At 47.2% G+C, this 20,407-nt stretch overlaps 1 protein-coding gene across 1 annotated transcript in view; it reads right to left on the reverse strand.

The window, feature by feature from the left end:
* LOC310823776 (leucine-rich repeat-containing protein 7-like) overlaps positions 1-20,407 on the reverse strand; it is a gene marked incomplete at its 3' end in the record, with an annotated part of 79,384 nt that overhangs the window by 3,429 nt on the left and 55,548 nt on the right. The window contains exons 22-25 of the mRNA XM_083696625.1: positions 19,523-19,651; positions 11,728-12,048; positions 11,536-11,628; positions 9,645-9,719 (exon numbers count right to left, since the gene is read on the reverse strand). Of these exons, the coding sequence (XP_083552751.1) occupies positions 9,645-9,719; positions 11,536-11,628; positions 11,728-12,048; positions 19,523-19,651 (618 nt within the window). The remainder of the gene's footprint in view (positions 1-9,644; positions 9,720-11,535; positions 11,629-11,727; positions 12,049-19,522; positions 19,652-20,407) is intronic.

The following is a 20,407-nucleotide window of genomic DNA, read 5'->3' on the forward strand; positions in this document are numbered from 1 at the left end:
ATATGACATTGGGTTCCTTTGTGACATTGGATTACCCGCAGATGGATTTTGATGCTGAGAGTATGTACAGTCATGAGAAAAAGTTAGGACACCCCCCAAAATATTAAGTTATTCTCTTAAAAATATGGACATATCAATATTTTATCTTCTTTCTAACAATATCTATAGATAAAGGGGATGTAATTGAACAAAAAACAATGAAAATGTAACTTTGTAATCATTTATTTAACGAAAAATTAACAATAATGCCAATTCCTACTGAGGAAAAAGTTAGGACACCCTATGCCCTAATAGCTAGTATTGCCCCCCTTGGCTGAAATAACCTCAATTAGACATTTCTTATAACTGTCTACAAGTCTCTGACATCGATTGGGAGAACGTTTTTCCCACTCCTCCTTGCAGAATTCTTTCAGCTGTGTGATGTTCAAGGGGTGTCTTGCATGCACAGCCAGTTTCAAATCAATCCACAGCATCTCAATAGGATTAAGATCCGGGCTTTGACTTGGCCATTCCAGAACTCTCAATTTCTTTTTCTTGAGCCATTCCTTGGTAGATTTACTGGAATGTTTTGGGTCATTGTTATGTTGCATGGTCCACATCCGCTTCAGCTTCAACTTTCGAACAGAGGGTCTCACATTTTCCTCAAACACCCTCTGATACAATACAGAATTCATAGTGGATTCTATGATGGTGAGCTGACCAGGCCCTGCTGCAGAAAAGCAGCCCCAAACCATGACATTTCCACCCCCATGCTTCACAGTTGGTATGAGGTTCTTGTTCTCAAATGCTGTCTTGGTTTTGCGCCAAACATGTCTACTCTTACTATGCCCAAATAGTTCAACTTTGGATTCATCTGTCCAAAGCACATTGTTCCAGAAGTTCTGGTCTTTCTCTAGGTGTTCTCTGGCAAACTTTAGTCTTGCCCTGATGTTTTTTTTTGACAGCAGGGGTTTCCTCCTTGCACACCTCCCATGTAATGCAAACTTGTTCAGTCTCTTTCTTATGGTGAATGCATGTACTTTGACATCAATTGTGGCAAGAGATACCTGTAGGTCCCGTGATGACATTCTGGGATTGTTGGAGACTTCTTTAAGCATCTTTCGGTCAGCTCTTGGGCTGAACTTGCTTGGGCGGCCTGACCTGGCCATGTTGGTGGTGGTTTTAAATGTTCTCCACTTGTAAATTATTTTCCGGACAGTGCAATGGCTAATTTCAAATTGTTTGGAGATCATTTTATATCCCTTCCCAGACTCATATGCATCTACAATTTTTCTTCTGAAGGCCTCAGAGAGCTCTTTTGATCTCGCCATGGTGATGCAACTCACTTCAACAATCAAGAGCAAACCAAACTAAATGTCTGAGGTTTAAATAGGACAGGCTCCTCCAAAATCCTCTGTAACGATGTTCTAATCATTTGCACCTGATGTGGTGCTCTTGATTATAATTTTAGGCATTTTAAGTGGAACTAAATGTGGGGGTGTCCTAACTTTTTCCTCACAAGAAGATTGCATTTCTATTAATTACATTTTACCAATCATTTTTTAAATAATTTGTTTCAGTTGTATTTGTTTAGTTATATTACCTCAATTTTTCAATATTGTTCAAATGAATATCAAATTCAAAAAGACAAAGGTTTTCATAGGGTGTCCTAACTTTTTCTCATGACTGTACAACTAGTACATGAACATAATCAGCAAAAACATACTGTATACTACTGATGGTATGTGCTACTAATATGGTAGAATAAAACCAGCAAAACATACTACGGGTGATATGTATGACTAATACTGAATGTCTAATGAAGAGATTTTACGTTTTATGATTTAAATGATGAAACTGATCTGTCGAACTATGTGTAAAGAATAAAGTTGAAATGTAATAAATTGGAAAGGGAAAGAGAGGAAGGGGAATTTGACAAAGTTGAGCAAAGTTGGGTTGAGTCCAGATGGCAGTGGTTTTCGATAAATGTAAATGCCAAGGACGACCCAGAGGGGGGTATGGAACGGGAAATGCCAAGGACGACCCAGAGGGAGGTATGGAACGGTAAATGCCAAGGACGACCCAGATGGAGGTATGGAACGGGAAATGCCAAGGACGACTCAGAGGGAGGTATGGAACGGGAAATGCCAAGGACGACCCAGAGGAGATTAAGTATGTTCCCGTGAAATAGTTATGCTTAGAGGATAAAGTGCACGAGAGGGTGCGGCCCAGAGGAGGGCTCCAGGAGGAACTCAAGCGAGAAGGGACAGGGTTATACAAAACTGAATGTTAGGTGTATTTTAGTGGGCATTTTCCACAAAACTCTGAAGAGGACGGATCCCTAAGAGACCAGGAGGTCTAGCCCAATCGTTGTATCCACGACCAAAGTCCTCTCTGGAGAGGGCCCCCAGCCTGGATTGCTGTTAGTATCAGGAGTAGGCTTTCTTTTTAGCTGCCTAGATTCTATAGAAAGGATTGCTAGAAGTTGAGTGACCGCTTCACTTGTACAGGGAGGTGGGCTATCGAAGTCCCTCGGCTACGGTGCTATTCTGGAGAAATCAGCTGGGCTGTATTTCAGCAGCGGCCACTGTCGATGCTGGATGGAGCCTCTCTAAATTTATACTAAGTTAGACAGATTAGGGACAGATAGGGTAAGACTTGGTTCTCTTATTTTACTTTGATTACTTTGATATCTATTAGTTTCTTTATTATTTACTTTTAATTTTGTTAACTTCTTCACTCATATCTATTTACTTTTACTCTAAATTACCGTATTATCTTTTTTACTTTGATATTTCGTCTATTTTGTTAATTTCTTTGATTTCTTTTTATTTTAACCCGTGGATTTATATTTACTTTAGTATTTCGTTACTCTTACATATATTTACTTTTACTCTAAGTTCTTGGATTTCTTTTCTTACTTTAATTACTTTAGCATCTTTTATTTTCGTTTATTTACTTTAAATTTTCGTTAATTTCTTTGATTTCTTTTTTACCCTGTGGATTTACTTTAATTACTTTTTTAATTACTTTTGCAAAACTAATGGAAAAAAGTATTTTAGTTCTTATTACTTTACTTGGACTGGAGATCGAGCGTCATCGAAGTCTCTTGGCTAAAGGCGTGGTCATCATATCGGGTGGACCAGGGAACTTATAGCACTCAGTCGATGCTGGATGGAGCCTATCTAAATTTACACTGAGTTATACCGAGTAGGGAAAGATTTACCTTCTTTTATTTCGATTATTTAGTTAATTTCTTTCATTTATTTTTTACCTCACTGGACTTACGTTAATTATTTTTCATCTTCTGTTGTATTATCTTTTCCTTAAATCACTTTATTGATATCTTGTATTGCCATGCTATAATGCTTAATTCTTGAATAAAGAACAACCCTGCATACCAAGGAAAAAGTTTTATTAGATTTATACATAGTATAGTACTTGAGATTATGTGTTATCCTCACCTGAGATGATGTGTTATCCTCCTTGCTAAACATAAAAAGTTAGATTACACTGTGCATATTACATCATAGGATCTGAATGGTTATTCTAGCCACTTTATTGAAATATCCCCTTTGGATGAATTGTCCTCATCTATAAATTAAATTCCTGCAACAACACCAACTGGCACTCATATAAGAGTAGAGCCGTCGTTAACCATTGGGGCTTTCATATGCTGAGTTCTGATCTGTCGGTCACTTACAGAGTATAGTCTTAAGCTGGAGCAGGGGAAACTGTGGGAAGTGGACGGTTAACAGCAGGGTGAATCTATTCAACACCAGCCTAAGATTATCTTTTAGAAACCTAATAGGGTAAGACCCTTTAGACTGAGGATTTAACCCGTTAGAAGGAGGGCTTGGACCGGGACTCCTGTTTTGGGTCTATTCACCGGGAGACATTTACATTTACATTTATGGCATTTAGCAGACGCCTTTATCCAAAGCGACTTACAACAATACATTTGTTTAAGTAAGTGAATCATCTATCCAACAGTCATCATAAGACAAAGTAATCAATGCTCACACCAGGGGCCATTGGCAGTCGTATTTTTTTTTTTAAAATATATTTTATTAGCAGGAGAGAACTTGTACAGGGGGGTAGCAGGGGAGAAGAGGTCTCAGGGTTGGGGTTAGGGTTAGTATAGGGGGGGTAGTGAGGGTGAAGCGGTCTTTAGGAGGGACTGTTAAGATGTAGCTTGAAGAGATGGGTTTTCAATCTACGGCGGATGATCGGAAGTGACTCTGCAGACACTAGGGAGTAGTGGCAAGTGTCTAGGGAGTAGGAGCTAGTGTCTAGGGAGTAGGGTCTACGGAGTAGGGTCTAGTATCTAGGGAGTAGGGTTTTGGGAGTAGGGACTAGTGTCTAGGAAGTAGGGAGTTGGGTCTAGGGCAGGGGTTCTCAACCGTTTGCAAGCTGGGCCCCCCCAAAGCTTGTTCATTGCAGTTGGGGCCCCCCCTCCTCCCGGCGCCCCCCCCCCCCCCCCCTTCCCGGCGCCACCCCCACTACACCACCTTGCATAGATAGATAGATAGATAGATAGATAGCCCTAGGCTAGGCTATTATTGTTAGGCCCACACTATTATTATTATTATTATTATTATCATCATCAGTAGTAGGTAGGCCTATTATCATTACTAGGCTATTGTTATAATTGGCAGTAGCACCAGACTTCTAATGTGAGCTTGCAGGCATTATTATTATTATTATTATTATTATGAGTAGTGGTAGGCCTATTATTATTACTAGGCTATTGCTATATAATTATATGAGGTTACATGCTTTATTGTTGTTGTTGTTGTTGTTATTATTATTATTATTATTATTATTATTATTATTATTATTATCATTATCATCATCAGTAGGCCTATTATCATTACTAGGCTATTGCTATAATTGGGAATTGGCACCAGACCTCTGATATGAATTTATGCTTTATTATTGTTATTATTACTAGGCCTAATAGTAGGCATATCATCTGCATTTTTTACAGAAGCTTGCAGGTAGGCGATGTTAATGTGAGACCTGAGCCTGCTTTGCCTTGCAAAGATCCTCAATTCTTGGCGCAATGTCTGATAAACATAGCCTCAAATCATCCTCGATTTGTGCACGATTGCGGTATTTAGTTTTGAGTGCAGTAATTTTTGAGAATCCTGCCTCACACAAATATGTCGACGCGAAAGGGAGGAGAATCTTCAAGGCGACGTCGCAGAGTTGAGGGTATTCCTGCATCAATGCTGCCCAGAATGACGAAAGAGGGCAGGAGGTAAAGAGTTCCTTCAGCCTACTGTCACTCTTCAGCTCAATAAGCTGTCCCTGCATATCAATTGACAGCTCGTTTGCTGTGCACACAAATGGATCTCGAACCCACGCAAAAGAGCGATAATCCTCTTTAAAGTACGTCGCAAATTGTTTTCTCATTGCTGACAGGTGCTCAGACGCTGATTGAAATAGAGAGGAGAAATCGTGTGACGTGCCTGCATCAGTGATAAAGTCTGCAAGGCTGGGGAACATGTCGCAGTTCCCTCGACTGATGCGGCCATGCCAGAGGTCAAGTTTTTGTGTGAAGGCGTAAAATATGAGTTTCGCGGCCTTGCAAAGACAGGTTGAGGCCATTCAAGCGGTCAAATATATCGACCAAATAGGACAGAGACGCAAGCAACATAGTGTCATCCAGATGCTTCGCTAGATCTGATTTGATTTCTGTCAAAAACCACTTCACCTCCTCTCGCAGCTCATACAACCGCTGTAACACCCGCCCCCTGGAGAGCCAGCGAACTTCAGTGTGCAGAAGCAGCTGTTCGTGCCCCCAAACAAGCGAGAGTTTAGCGGCCGTGATTTGATGAGATTTATCATTTTCACGGATTGGTTCAGCACGGAGTCAAAGAGAACCGGCATTTTTTTAGCAGCTAGTGCTTCGCGATGGACCAGTGGAACTACTTGCTGAACGCGAGCAGCTAGGCCACGCTCACGGCCCGTCATTGCCCGCGCACCATCCGTGCATAGGCCAACGCATCGGTCCCAAGCCAAACCATTTTCATGGATAAATATATCGAGGACATTGAAGATGGCTTCTCCTGTAGTGTGCGACTGAAGAGGCCGGCAAAACAGGACATCCTCCTCAATCGCCTTGTCCCGCAGATACCTGACATAGGTGAGGTGAATATCAGTGGATTCGTCCAGCTGCAGCGCGTAGTAAGGACTCTTTTTTATTAACTCTATCAGTTGCTCTCTGATATCATTAGACATGTCTGAAATTCTCCTAGCGACTGTGTCATTTAGTGATGGGCAAATTAAGCTTTTGTGAAGCACTGAACCACTTGAGCCAATTGTTTCGAAAATGGGTTCATTACTCGAAGCTTCAGTTACAGTGACCTCTCCTGGCGAAGTGCAAGGCTGCAGTCAAATTAGGCAGGCTAGTTGGTGGACAGGAGGCTTTTAATTACACGCACGCACGCACGCACGAACACACACACACACCTCAATGAGCAGTGTTAGAGAAACTACTTTACTTTTGTAGAAAAGATCTTTTGTTCTGAAGCATCTTTGCTTTGATCACCCTTGGATTTAAAGTATTGTAACGACCCTGTGAAAGGCCCGTTAGCAACTCCGCCAAGGGAGTTACCTCTCTTGGTGTTGTGGCTAGCGCGGCCGGTTTGTAAGCGAAAGATTGCGAGTTCGATACCCGCTTAAGGCAAGCTGCTCTACCCCGCCGTTGATACAGTATCTTTGCTTTGATGAAATTCTTTGATGCACACACACACTAACACTGAATATCATGTTCTATTTACAAATAAAGATTGATGAATGTGTGTATTGTGTTATTGAGGAGAGAGTGCTGGGGAAAATATGGCATAGGTTGGGTGTGTTTGTGTAACTATGGCAGGGGGTGATTATGTGGGATGGGGAACACTCAAAGATTACAAGAAGAACACTCAGAGAATACAAACGCAATACCAACAACTCAACAGCAACAACGCACCTACTACGACAATCCACAAATTGTGCATTGTTTAGAGCGGTTATAAAGTGTTGAGGCACTCAAATTCAAAACTGTCGCAACCTATCACCTGTCAGAATCGAGACGAGGCAGTGCCAGTGAATCACCTGATTGGACCGCGAACCAGTCAGGTGATTCATTCAGGCAACGAAGCAGTTGCTGCTTCGGACGTCATATGTCACATGATTTTTTTCGCACCAAAGCAAGCTTTGAAGCAGTGCTTCGATGGAATTGTTGTTCAGTGTTTGAAGCACGTATCGAAGCTTCAGTGTCAAACTGCCATCACTAGTGTCATTGGACAGTGGTACTGTACCGAGTTTGGCTGCTGCACTATCTCCTATCATTATTCTGCACGTCTTGCGCGGCCGGCAAAATGAGAGTCTCGGCAATTGTATGCGGTTTACCCAGTTTACCTATTCTTTTGGCCACTGCATACGATGCCTCCAAACACTGTTTAGACACAGTGCTGTGCACTGAAATGGTTGCCTGTTGCTGATGGAGGCCATCAAGCTTTCTTTTAAAATATTCAGCCGGTTTATCCTTAATGCCAGCATGCTTTGTTTCAAGGTGCCTTTTTAGTTTGCAGGGCTTCATGCTGTCGTTTGCCAGCACCTCGGCACACACGACACACTGAGGTCTCAGATCAGCCGTGACTGTAAACCCAAACTGCAGGTATGCTTCATCGTACCTTCGAAGCTTTTTTGCAGCTGGTGGTGCGTCGGTTGCCTTGTTGGTCCTCACTAGAAATCTCTAAATTTGTTTGGTTTTGAAATAATTTGGATGTGGATTAGTTGTGTTTTCAATAAAGTTTAGGCTATGATGTAACGATGTGTGCGTGTGTGTGGCTATGTTGAGAGACTAGTATCGGGGGCTAATCAGTCGGGACTTAGGCACGATCTTTAATACAACAGTACACAATAACGATTTTGCAGGCAATGCAGATTTTATTTTAAGACTTAACAATTAGTAGTCCTTTGTGAGTGAGTGAGTGAGTGGGTGAGTGTGTGTGTGTGTCTTAGTCGCATGGGTCGTATAGTTGTGTTGCAACATGGTGAAAAAGTTGCTAGCTAGTTAGCTAAGTGCACGCCTAGCAGTTAAAAAATTACTGGCTAGGGCTGAGATGGGGATAATCTTTAAAAAGACTGTTTGTGGGGTTAGTCTTTAAAAAGACTGTTTGGGTTTTGAAGTATAGGCCTAAGTAAATCGATATCGAGATTGATAACAGATAGACTAGCGAGAGCTGGCACAAGCGAACTTGGCAAGAGACTAGACTAGAGTGAATGGAGCTACGACGCGTGTGCGGACGCTTATATAGTAGCACTTACGTGACGTCGCGTCACAGGCTCAAAATACTACCCCCTGTATTGGTAGATTTGAAATGAAACTGTGTGGTTGATTTGTTTGTGTGTTATAATAGTCCAACCACTTGCATTTCGACATGGGGGGAATCTGTTGCATCTCCTTTGTAGGTCTACTAATAGCCAGTGAGTCTGTGATTTTTCGTGTTTTTTTTTGTTTTTTTTCCCTCCCATCCTGTAGCCTACTCGTGCCCCCCCGGGAGAGTGTCGCGCCCCACCGGTTGAGAACCACTGGTCTAGGGAGTAGGGTCTAGTGTCTAGGGAGTAGGGAGTAGGGAGTCGGGTTTAGAGAGTAGGAGCTTGTGTCTAGGGAGTAGGGAGTAGGGTCTAGGGAGTAGGGTCTAGGGAGTAGGGAGTCGGGTCTAGTGTGTAGGAGCTAGTGTCTAGGGAGTAGGGGCTAGTGTCTAGGGAGTAGGAGCTAATGTCTAGGAAGTAGCAGCTAATGTCTCGGGAATAGGAGCTAGTGTCTAGGGAGTAGGGGTTAGTGTCTAGGGAGTAGGGGCTAGTGTCTAAGAAGTAGCAGCTAGTGTCTAGGGAGTAGGAGCTAGTGTCTAGGGAACTGGTAATTGGAGTTGTTTCTGGGCAGGGCCATCACCATGGGTTTGTGGCCTCTCCACTGATATGCTAACAGTGAAACATTGAATCTTTGTGACGTGACATGACAGGTATAGAAGGTATAGCATGCCCAGTATGTGGACTAAAACAGGCATCACATCCTTTGTCCCACGCAGCATACAGCTTATCAACAAGCTTTGATTACATGATCTCCCAAATGATGCCTTTTATGATGTTTTTATGATGTTTCTATGATGTTTCTATGATGTTTTATGATGTTTTTTACAATGCTTATGTCTCTTGATGTTTTAAGCTCCTTGTGCAAAGTGAATTCACCATAGGGGCAATAAAGGCTTCATTAATTCAGCAGGTCCTTAATCGTTGGCTGGCTGGCTGGCTGGCTGGCTGGCTGGCTGACTAACTGGCTGGTTGGCTGACTGGCTGGCTGGCTGACTGGCTGGCTGACTGATAGATTGGCTGACTGGTTGGCTGGCTCGCTGGTTGGCTGGCTGGCTGGCTGACTGGCTGACTGACTGAGTGGCTGGTTGGCTGGTTGTTTGACTGTCTGGCTGGCTGGCTGGCTGGCTGGCTGACTGGCTGACTAACTGACTGACCAGCCAGCCATTCAGTCAGCACGATCACCACGGCAATGAGAGATGCGGTTACCACGGGGATGAGGAGGAACATGGTTACCACGGGGATGAGGAGCATGGTTACCGGGGTGACGTTACCATGGTGACGGGTGACGTGGTTACCTTCAGGATCTTGTCTCCGGGCTGGAGCAGGAGGGCGGCCGGGCCGTCAGGCTGTACCCTGGTAACAAAGATACCCTATAATAAGTCAAAAGTAATATGGGGTTAGCAACCACAAGGTGAAGATGGTTCAGAACCTTTGCCTTTCAATGTGGATGTGGCTTCTGTTTCTCTCGCTCTCTTTTCCTCCAACTCAACTTCTGTCTCTCCGTTTTTCTTCTTTGTTTGGATTGTTGTTATATACAAATATTCACTTTCAAGTTATCCATTAACTCATAGCGTATGTCATATTGTGGCCTGGGGTGGTCCAGTGGTCTAGCACCACGGCCTACAGTGCACACATATGCCCATGTCCGCAAGGGTTTGAATCCGGCTCATGCCCTGCTGACATACCCTGTCTTTCTCCACTATCTCTATCCTATAAAAAAGTTCTGTTAACTTGTTGTGTATGTAGAAGAACCTGCTGGTCTTAGATCTGTCACAAGGGTCAGAGTATCAGCAGCAGATGAGGAGTTTACCCCTGTTTTCTTCCTTTCTCCAGCACTGTGAATGCCGATGGCACTTGTTCTTATGGAAGGTTTTACATATGATGACTGATGGATAGTTGATTCACCTACTTCGACTAATGTACTTATTTTAGTATCTACTAAATTACTTTTACAATGTAAAACATTACAATGTAAAATGTATAAAAGCCGTAAGGAGTAGAAGTGGCCAGGGTAGGACATGTGTCTCTAGTTTCCAATGTCTTGAAGGAAGGCAGAGATTACAAATACACCAATCTTTTTGTTGCCAGTCAAAGTATTGTTGCTAGGTAAATACCACATAAAACACTTATGGCACTCTAGGTGGTGAGTGTTCCGGAATTCTTTAGTAGTTAGTGAGTTAATACAAACCAAATGTAGACGCTTGTACTATTCATTCACCACAGTCAGATGATAGGGACATCATCGGTATACCCTCAGTAACTGTGGCTGTAGCCTACTGGCCATATGAAGCAACATACTTACTGTGTTTAGGCCTGTATGGGATGGAAGGCATGTCAACATCAACAGTCACATGTTCTCAGTAGGACACGTCACGACAACAAGATTGAATGTTATTTATTTATCCCTTATTTTACCAGGTAAGTTGACTGAGATTTTTTTTTTTTGCAGCAACGGCCTGGGAAAGAGTTGCAAGGAAGAGGAGAGGGGATGAATGAGCCAATTGAAAGCAGAAGATGATAAGGTGGCCATTATAGTATGAGGGCCAGATTGGGAATTTAGCCAGGACACCAGCGTTAACACGCCTACTCTTGTGATAAGTATCCATGTGATTTTTAACGACTCAGGAGTTGGAACCTTGGTTTAACGTCTCATCCGAAGCACGGCATCCCCTGCAAATTCACCATTCACTGCCCTGGGGCATTGGGTCCCTAGACCAGAGGGAGTGCCACCTATTGGTCCTCCAATACCACTTCCAGCAGCCTGCTTTGGTACCCCTATTCCAAGGATCGACCGAGGCATAGCCTGCTTAGCTTCCCAGACAAGCCAGCAGAGGGATGCAGGGTGGTGTGGCTGATGATGTGGCTATTAAAATGGCCGCCGCAGCATGGACATGTTAGACTGAAGGACAGCCGCGGAGTTGGATCATATCAACGTTCAAAGTTACTATGACAACTGCAGTGCTGCAGCAGCTAGCTAGCACATGTTACCATGGCAACTACTGAGCTGAGCCAGCCAGTGTGGTGGTAGCTAGGGCACACACACACACACACACATACACACACACACAGTACCACACACACACACAGAGACACACACACACACACACACACAGATGCACACACGCACACATACTCTCACACATACACACACACACACACACGCACACACACACACACACGCCTTACCATGTCAGAAGGCTTGAAGGGGTTTCCCTGGCCGCTGATGCCCCCTGAGATGCTGAAGCCCAGACCAGGGTTCTTCTCCACCCGCACACAGAACTGACACACAAACATACCACATGTCAGAGGGGTGTGTGTGTGGGGGGGGGGGGGGGTGGAGCGGGGTGTGTGTGTGCGTGTGTATGTGTGTGTGTGTACCTGCTCCTGGAAGCCATCCATGCTCTTCTGTCCTTTGGTCTGTAGGGGGCAGCGAGCGCTCTGGGGGCGGGGACTGGTGGAGGAGAGAGCCAATGGGAGAGGAGACTGGTAGTGCTGTACGTTGACCTTGTTGATGGCTCCGCCTCCCTCGTACTGCTCCCGCTGCTCCCGGCGGTGGGGGGGCATAGCCGAGGCGGACGTCACGATCATGGTCTGCGATTGATGGGGGGGCATGTGGCCGCCTGGCTGCGATTGGTGCGCTGGGTGGGGGGCGTGGCCTGCCTGTGGGTAATTCAACCCGTTAGGCAGAGAGTCAGGAAGCTGCAAAGATGCAAACGTCACGTCTTACAAAATGGCAGTGTGAGATGCGTGCGTTAACCCTGACTCTGTGCAGGCTAAATTTGCTAACATGGCGCTCTATTATATTATTATTATCTTTCCTATTTCGGACATTCCAAACAATGACAGTTTCAAAACCTCATAATCACTAATTAATTAATTAATACATTGTAGTAATGTAACTTACATAATTCACCCTTTGTTATACATGTAAATATGACTGTTCCGGGATCGTGGTCTCTTTAAATAATCTGTGTGTGATGACGTGGTGCCCCGATGCTTGTTTGTTAAAAGGGCAGCGCCATCTTATGTTTCAGTGGTTTTTTTGCTAGTCAAATAAACGAGACACGCATTCGTGTGCTCAATTGAGAAATTGTTTCTTGCGATTCCGTGCAATTTCCACACTGGTGACCCCGACGTTTGTTTGCTGGACGTATCCAGAGACACGACACGACCATGACCGCTAACGCTGTTTCCCTCAAACTCCCCGAATTCTGGGAATCGGCAGCGTCGGCGTGGTTTGCCCAGACCGAAGCGCAGTTCGCGTTGCGGGAGATCACCGCGGATACAACACGGTACTACTACGTTGTGTCGGCTCTCGGAAGTTCGACAGCATCCAGAGTGGTGAGCCTCCTTACCAATCCTCCGGCAACTGAGAAGTATGCAACGCTCAAAGCCCACCTGTTGAAAACTTTTGTACTGTCGGACGTTGAGAGGGCCAGCAGGCTTTTCTCCCTTCAAGGGCTAGGCGACAGCAAACCGTCTGAGCTCATGGACCGTATGCTGGATCTCCTGGGCGAGCACAAACCCGATTTCCTTTTCGTTCAGCTTTTTCTGCGTCAGCTGCCTTCCCATGTTAGAGCTGCATTGGCCAACACCACAATCACGGACTGTCGGAGACTGGCTGAAGAGGCTGATAACGTTTTCCTGGCGAGTCAAGGGCACTGTGTCATGGCCGCGCTTTTTCCCGCGCACGTCGCTCCTGCGACACTGGACGACTCCACGCTCATCGCTGCAACCTCTTCTCGTCGGCAGCAGTCTTCAGGCCCCCAGCAGTTTTCAGGCTTGTGTTTTTATCATGCCAAGTTTGGACCGAAGGCTCTTAAATGCCGTTCGCCATGCAGTTTCAGCGGGTTGGGAAACGCCAGGGCCGGCGCTCAGTAGTTGCCATGAGCGTCGGCCGTGTAGGCAGGCTACTTTTCATCCGGGACAGCATCTCCGGACGACGTTTCCTGTGTGACACGGGAGCACAGAGGAGCGTCCTGCCTGCATCCCGTTTGGACATGGTGACCGACAGCCACGGCCCCTCTATGGAAGCGGCTAACGGGAGCTCCATCCGCACATATGGAACGAGGTACATCGAGTTGTGTTTCGGAGGGCATCGGTTTGGCTGGGATTTTGTTACAGCTAAAGTTGACGTTCCCCTCCTCGGCGCCGATTTTTTGTGTGCACATGGACTGTTGGTGGATGTTAAGAACCGCCGTTTGATTGACGCCGTCACGTTTTGTTCTTATACGTGCACACTTAGCGGGGCTGACTCCATACGACTGTCGAGCATGCTCTCTGCCTCAGATGACTTCCACCGTCTACTTGCTGGTTTCCCAGCCCTCACTCAGCCCACTTTCTCTGCGTCTGCCGTGAAGCATGGTGTGGAGCACCATCTCGCCACTACTGGTCCACCCGTCTACGCCCGTGCTCGGCGCCTCGACCCGACCAAGCTTGCCGTGGCTAAGGCTGAGTTTGCTAACATGGAACGCCTGGGTATAGTCCGCCGATCCGACAGCCCGTGGGCATCACCCCTCCACATCGTCCCCAAACCTGGTGGCGGCTGGCGCCCGTGTGGCGACTACCGGCGGCTTAATGAGGCAACGACACCTGACCGATACCCAGTCCCGAACATACAGGACTTTTCAGCACACCTGGCTGGTATGGTGATTTTTTCTAAGGTAGACCTCGTCCGGGGATATCATCAGGTGCCTGTACGCTCACTGGACATTCCCAAAACAGCAGTGATCACGCCGTTTGGTCTTTTCGAGTTCTTGAGGATGCCTTTCGGCCTTAAAAATGCTGCCCAATCTTTTCAACGCCTCATGGACTCTGTTTTACGGGACCTGCCTTTTCTTTTTGTGTATTTGGACGACATCCTGATAGCGAGCACGTCCAAATCTCAGCACCTGGCGCACCTCCGAACACTTTTTGAGCGGCTCAGCCAACACGGGCTAATTGTCAACCCCTCCAAGTGCCAGTTTGGTCTCTCCACCATCGATTTCCTGGGACACAGAGTCACTAGGGACGGTGCAGTCCCTCTCCCATCAAAGGTGGAGGCGGTCGCACAGTTTCCACGCCCGCTCACTGTCAAAGCCCTGCAGGAGTTCCTCGGCATGGTGAATTTTTACCACCGTTTCATCCCTCGAGCCGCCCAGCTCATGCAGCCCTTGCACGAGGCCTTGAAAGGTAAGCCCAAGCACGCTGTGGACTGGACTGAGAGCAGGGACAAGGCCTTTGCTGACACTAAGGCAGCCCTGGCGAACGCCACTATGCTGGCACATCCTTCTGCCACAGCCTCCATCGCCATCACCTCAGACGCCTCGGACTACGCTGTCGGTGCCGTCTACGAGCAGTGGGTAGGCGGGGCCTGGCAGCCGCTTGCCTTCTTCAGCCGTCAGTTGCGCCCCAGCGAGCGGAAGTACAGCACTTTCGACCGGGAGCTGCTTGGTCTCTACCTCGCCATCAGACACTTTCGTTCCCTGCTGGAAGGTCGACACTTCACTGCTTTTGTCGACCACAAGCCGCTGACTTTCGCCATGGCCAAGGTGGCTGAGCCGTGGTCCGCCCGCCAGCAACGTCATCTGTCCTACATTTCCGAGTTCACCACGGATTTACAGCACGTTGCCGGTAAGGACAACCAGGTGGCGGACTGCCTGTCACGGGCCGTGGCAGGAGCAGTCCATCTTGGTTTGGATTATAGCCGCATGGCAGCGGACCAGACCACAGACCCAGACGTGCAGCTCCTTAGGATCTCGACGACTGGGCTGAGAATAGAAGATGTGGTTTTTGGCGATGCCGGCACCACGCTCCTGTGTGACGTCTCCACAGGCAGTCCTCGGCCAATCATTCCTACGGGATGGAGACGACAAGTTTTTGATGCCGTCCATGGTCTCTCCCACCCAGGTTCAAAAGCGTCACAGAGACTGGTTGCAGCTAAATTTGTTTGGCACGGCCTCAAGAAGGACGTTCGGGACTGGGCTAACACCTGTCTTGAGTGCCAACGGGCCAAAGTACACCGCCACACTAAAGCCCCGTTAGAGTTGTTCCCGGTGCCAGAGAGACGGTTTGACCATGTTAACGTGGATCTGGTCGGCCCTCTGCCCTCCTCTCAGGGTTTCACCTACCTGTTGACCATGGTTGACAGGACCACCCGTTGGCCTGAGGCTGTGCCACTGACTACGCTGGCATCTGTCGAGGTGACACGGGCATTTATCGGCACCTGGGTTGCCCGTTTCGGCACTCCTTCGGACATATCCTCTGACCGGGGTGCGCAGTTTACGTCTGAGCTGTGGAACGCTGTCGCCCAGAGCCTCGGAGTGAAACTCCACCGCACGACCGCATATCACCCGCAGGCTAACGGACTCTGTGAGCGATTTCATAGGTCGATGAAGGCTGCTTTTCGTGCCAGCCTCAAAGACAGCAACTGGGTCGACAAGCTCCCGTGGGTAATGCTGGGCATCAGGACTGCACCTAAGGAAGACCTACAGTCCTCATCCGCAGAACTTGTCTACGGCCAGCCGCTGCGGGTTCCAGGGGATTTTGTCCCTAACACCACCGTTCCTTGGTCTGCGACACTCCAGCGGGCCACGCTACTGGACAATGCGAGGCTTTTCGCACCTGTCCCTACTTCCCATCACGGCCTCCCTCAGTCGCACATCCCCGCTGGGCTTCAGACGGCTGACTACGTTTTCATTCGCCACGACGCCCACAAGGGACCGCTACGCCCGCCCTACGAGGGCCCATTCCGCGTGTTGGAAACAGGGGACAAACACTTTGTGGTGGACATGGGCGGCAAACCGGAGCGACTCTCCATTGACCGCCTTAAACCAGCTCATTTGGACGTGGCTAGACCTATTGAATTGGCCCAGCCCCCACGACGCGGGCGACCTCCAGCTCTGCCCCCGCCCCCTGCTCCCCTCACTCCCAAAACCCCCACACTCCATGCCCCACACCCGTGTCATGGTGGGACACCTGCCGCAGTGGTGTCTCCTCCACCTCCTGTACGATACAGCCGTTATGGCCGGTTAATACGACCACCTCTCCGATGACTGTTTTCTTCTTCTTCTTCTTCTGATGGTGAATTCTGGGGGGACGTGTGTAGTAATGTAACTTACATAATTCACCCTTTGTTATACATGTAAATATGACTGTTCCGGGATCGTGGTCTCTTTAAATAATCTGTGTGTGATGACGTGGTGCCCCGATGCTTGTTTGTTAAAAGGGCAGCGCCATCTTATGTTTCAGTGGTTTTTTTGCTAGTCAAATAAACGAGACACGCATTCGTGTGCTCAATTGAGAAATTGTTTCTTGCGATTCCGTGCAATTTCCACAACATTATTATTATTGATATTATTGAAGGGGGAGCAATTCTGCCCTCCTTCCTTGAGATCCCTTCTCCCGATGGGACAGTTGGCTATGAGTTCTCTAGGACGTTCTCTGGAAGGTGTCAAACTTGTGGTGTCATCAGAATAGAATTGATAGGATGAATTCTGATTGGTCTCCTTGCAAACAGCTCCGAATGTAAATAGTTTGGTCTATAAAACAGAGGTAAAAGCACAGATTCATTCTCTTTGTTCTGGTGTGAGGTTCTCATCTGAGCTGTGAGTAGTATTGTAAGAGTGACCTGTAGTCATCTCTCTACTCTCTCTTTATCTATCATGTACCACTGAGGGTAGATTGTAACATTGTTCTATGAAGTATTTGTCGTAATAATTGTATAAGTATACAGTATTATTAAAGCCTCATTTGATCAATTCTATTTGATCATTCTTGCACTAAATCAACAATCAAGTCAACTCAGCAATTCTTTGCACAGTGATAATTGCACTACTTGGAGTCAGATTATTAATATTAGATATGCTTTGCCATTAAACACATTATATAAAGTTATAAATTCATTTGCATTTGATCGAAGGAAATAAGTATTTGATCCCCAAGCAAAACATGACTTAGTACTTGGTGGAGAAACCCTTGCTGGCAAGCACAGAAGTCAGACGTTTCTTATAGTTGGTCACCAGGTTTGCACACATCTCAGGAGGGATTTTGGTCCACTCCTCTTTACAGATCCTCTCCAAATCCTGAAGGTTTCAAGGCTTTTGCTTGGCAACTCAAAGCTTCAGCTCCCTCCGCAAAGTTTCTATAGGATTAAGGTCTGGAGACTAGCTAGGCCACTCCATGACCTTAGTGTGCTTCTTCTTGAGCCACTCCTTTGTTGCCTTGGCTGTATGTTTTGGGTCATTGTCATGCTGGAAGACCCATCCACGACCCATCCTCAGTGCTCTGGCTGAGGGAAGGAGGTTCTCGTCCAAGATCTTATGGTACATGGCCCCGTCCATTGGCCCCTCAATGCAGTGAAGTCGTCCTGTACCCTTAGCAGAGAAACAACCCCAAAGCATAATGTTTCCACCTCCGTGTTTGACGGTGGGGATGGTGTTCTTGGGATTGTAGCATTCAGCATTTCTCTCCCTCCAAACACGAAGAGTCGAATTTATGCCAAAGAGTTCAATTTTGGTCTCATCTGACCACATCACCTTCTCCCAAGCCTTCTCTGAATCATTTAGGTGTTCATTGGCAAACTTCAGATCGGCCTGTACATGTGCCTTCTTGAGCAGGGGGACCTTGCGGGCACTGCAGGATTTCAATCCGTTACTGTGTAGTGTGTTACCAATGGTTTTCTTGGTGACTGTGGTCCCAGCTGCCTTGAGATCATTACCAAGCTCCTCCCGTGTAGTTCTGGGCTAATCCCTCACCCTTCTCATGATCATCCTTACCCCACGAGGCAAGATCTTGCATGGAGCTCCAGGCCGAGGGCGATTGATGGTTATTTTGTATTTCTTCCATTTTCTAATAATTGCACCAACAGTTGTCTCCTTCTCACCAAGCTTCTTGCTGATGGTCTTGTAGCCCATTCCAGCCTTGTGCAGGTCTACAACTCTTACCCTGATGTCCTTTGAATGTTCTTTGGTCTTGCCCATGGTGGTGGAGAGGTTGGAATGGAAGAGATTGATTCTATTGACAGGTGTCTTTTATACCCATAACAAGCAGAGATTAGGAGTACTTTTCCTAAAGTGACAGGACTAATCTGTGTGCCTCATGGGCATATAACCGGTCTGTATGAGCCAGAATTCTTGCTGGTTTGTAGGGGATCAAATACTTATTTCCTTCGATCAAATGCAAATGAATTTATAACTTTATATAATGTGTTTTTTCTGGACTTCTTTGTTGATATTCTGTCTCTATTTGTTAAAATAAAAGTACCATAAAAATTATAGACCGCTCATTTCTTTGTAATCGGGCAAACTAACAAAATCAGCAGGGGATCAAATAATTATTTCCCCCACTGTATATTGTGGCGCCCGCCCCGTGCCTAAGCCCATGCGCGAGTGTGGGACGGTGGTAAGTGGAGTGTATATCTCGCCTCGCTTTGTCTCTGCTGTTTCTGCTGTCCCTCTCTTGCCCCGTGTTGTCGTTGGCAGGACCATGTATGGAGTTCCTGCGCCCCAAGGGGCCACAGCTGCAACCCATGGAGATAAGCACCGTATGCCCATACATGGAGTTCCTGCCCATCAAGGCACAGGTGAAGGGCATCAGCAGGAGCAGCAGAGACGGGACAAAAGGAGCCCACGGAGCACCCAGAGAGGAGGAGTTGCTAAGGCGAACCACGGAGTAGTGAATGAGAGCGAGAGTAAGCCAAGTCACCGTCGACCTGTGTACGATCCCTGACCATATGAGAGCCCCCTTTGAAGCCCGACCCCGAGACCGTCCGAGAGCCCGCTACGTTGCCAACCTTCGCCTGTCTGACTACCCTGCTGCCGCCCCGACCTGGAACGTAAGAGGACCACCCACCGTGTACCGAAACCCCCTGCTATCTTCCCGACGACGGATCTCCTGCGGGGCCCGTGCACGACACGACGCCTTCTCAACCCCACCCTCTCTCTATCATTTCCCTCTCCCCGCTAATCGAATAAATATTTTTGACTGTAATTCTGGTGTGGATCTCTCTGCTTACACTGTGTTTGGGTCCGTGACGCGCCCGCACACCCCGGCGGCCGTCACAATATATATATATATATATAGAGAGAGAGAGAGAGAAAAAGAGACAGCCAGTCATGGGGGTGAATCATGTTGTGAGCTTGGCAGTCGGCCGCTCTGGGTAACCATGCTAACTATCCCTCTTCCACCCACCCACCTTCTTCATCATGTTCTCCGGGGGGACGTCCCGCCTGCCTAGGGAGTATGGCGCCCCCCACTGTCCGCCGGGGGACATCGCTTGCGCCTCCTGGCCGTTGTCTAACATGCCACCCTGCTGGGAGGGGCCCTGGGGGGGCAGGGGGAGGGGGGGGGGGAGGAGGAGGAGGAGAGGGGAGGAGGGCTCAGAGCAGCACAGTGGCTGGAGATACAACCTCTGTCTAACAACACACACAACATGACTGGAATGCTTTATGAGTTCATAGATAATCATTTCATTTAAAAATGTATAGATAATATTCTGAGGTTATAGACTTTGATGGGGTGACTGGGTGAGCTGTATCAGAGAGTGGACAGAGCAGACTGACTGACAGACTGACTGACGGATGGACGGCAGACAGACACACAGAGATATAGAGACAGCACTGATGGGAGGGGCCAGCCTGTCAATCTTCCGATGGCTGGACTTTCATTGGCCTAGCTGGTGCCTGTTTTGCCTGAGACTACCCCTATCTGAACCAATAGGAGGAGACTACCCCTCTCTGAACCAATAGGAGACTACCCCTATCTGAACCAATAGGAGACTACCCCTGTCTGAACCAATAGGAGGAGACTACCCCTATCTGAACCAATAGAAGGACACTACCCCTATCTGAACCAATAGGAGACTACCCCTATCTGAACCAATAGGAGGAGACTACCCCTATCTGAACCAATAGGACACTACCCCATCTGATCCAATAGGAGGAGACTACCCCTATCTGAACCAATAGAAGGAGACTACCCCTATCTGAACCAATAGGAGGAGACTACCCCTATCTGAACCAATAGGAGACTACCCCTATCTGAACCAATAGAAGGAGACTACCCCTATCTGAACCAATAG

Source organism: Argentina silus (assembly GCF_951799395.1).
Source record: "Argentina silus genome assembly, chromosome: Y".
Lineage (NCBI taxonomy): Eukaryota > Metazoa > Chordata > Actinopteri > Argentiniformes > Argentinidae > Argentina > Argentina silus.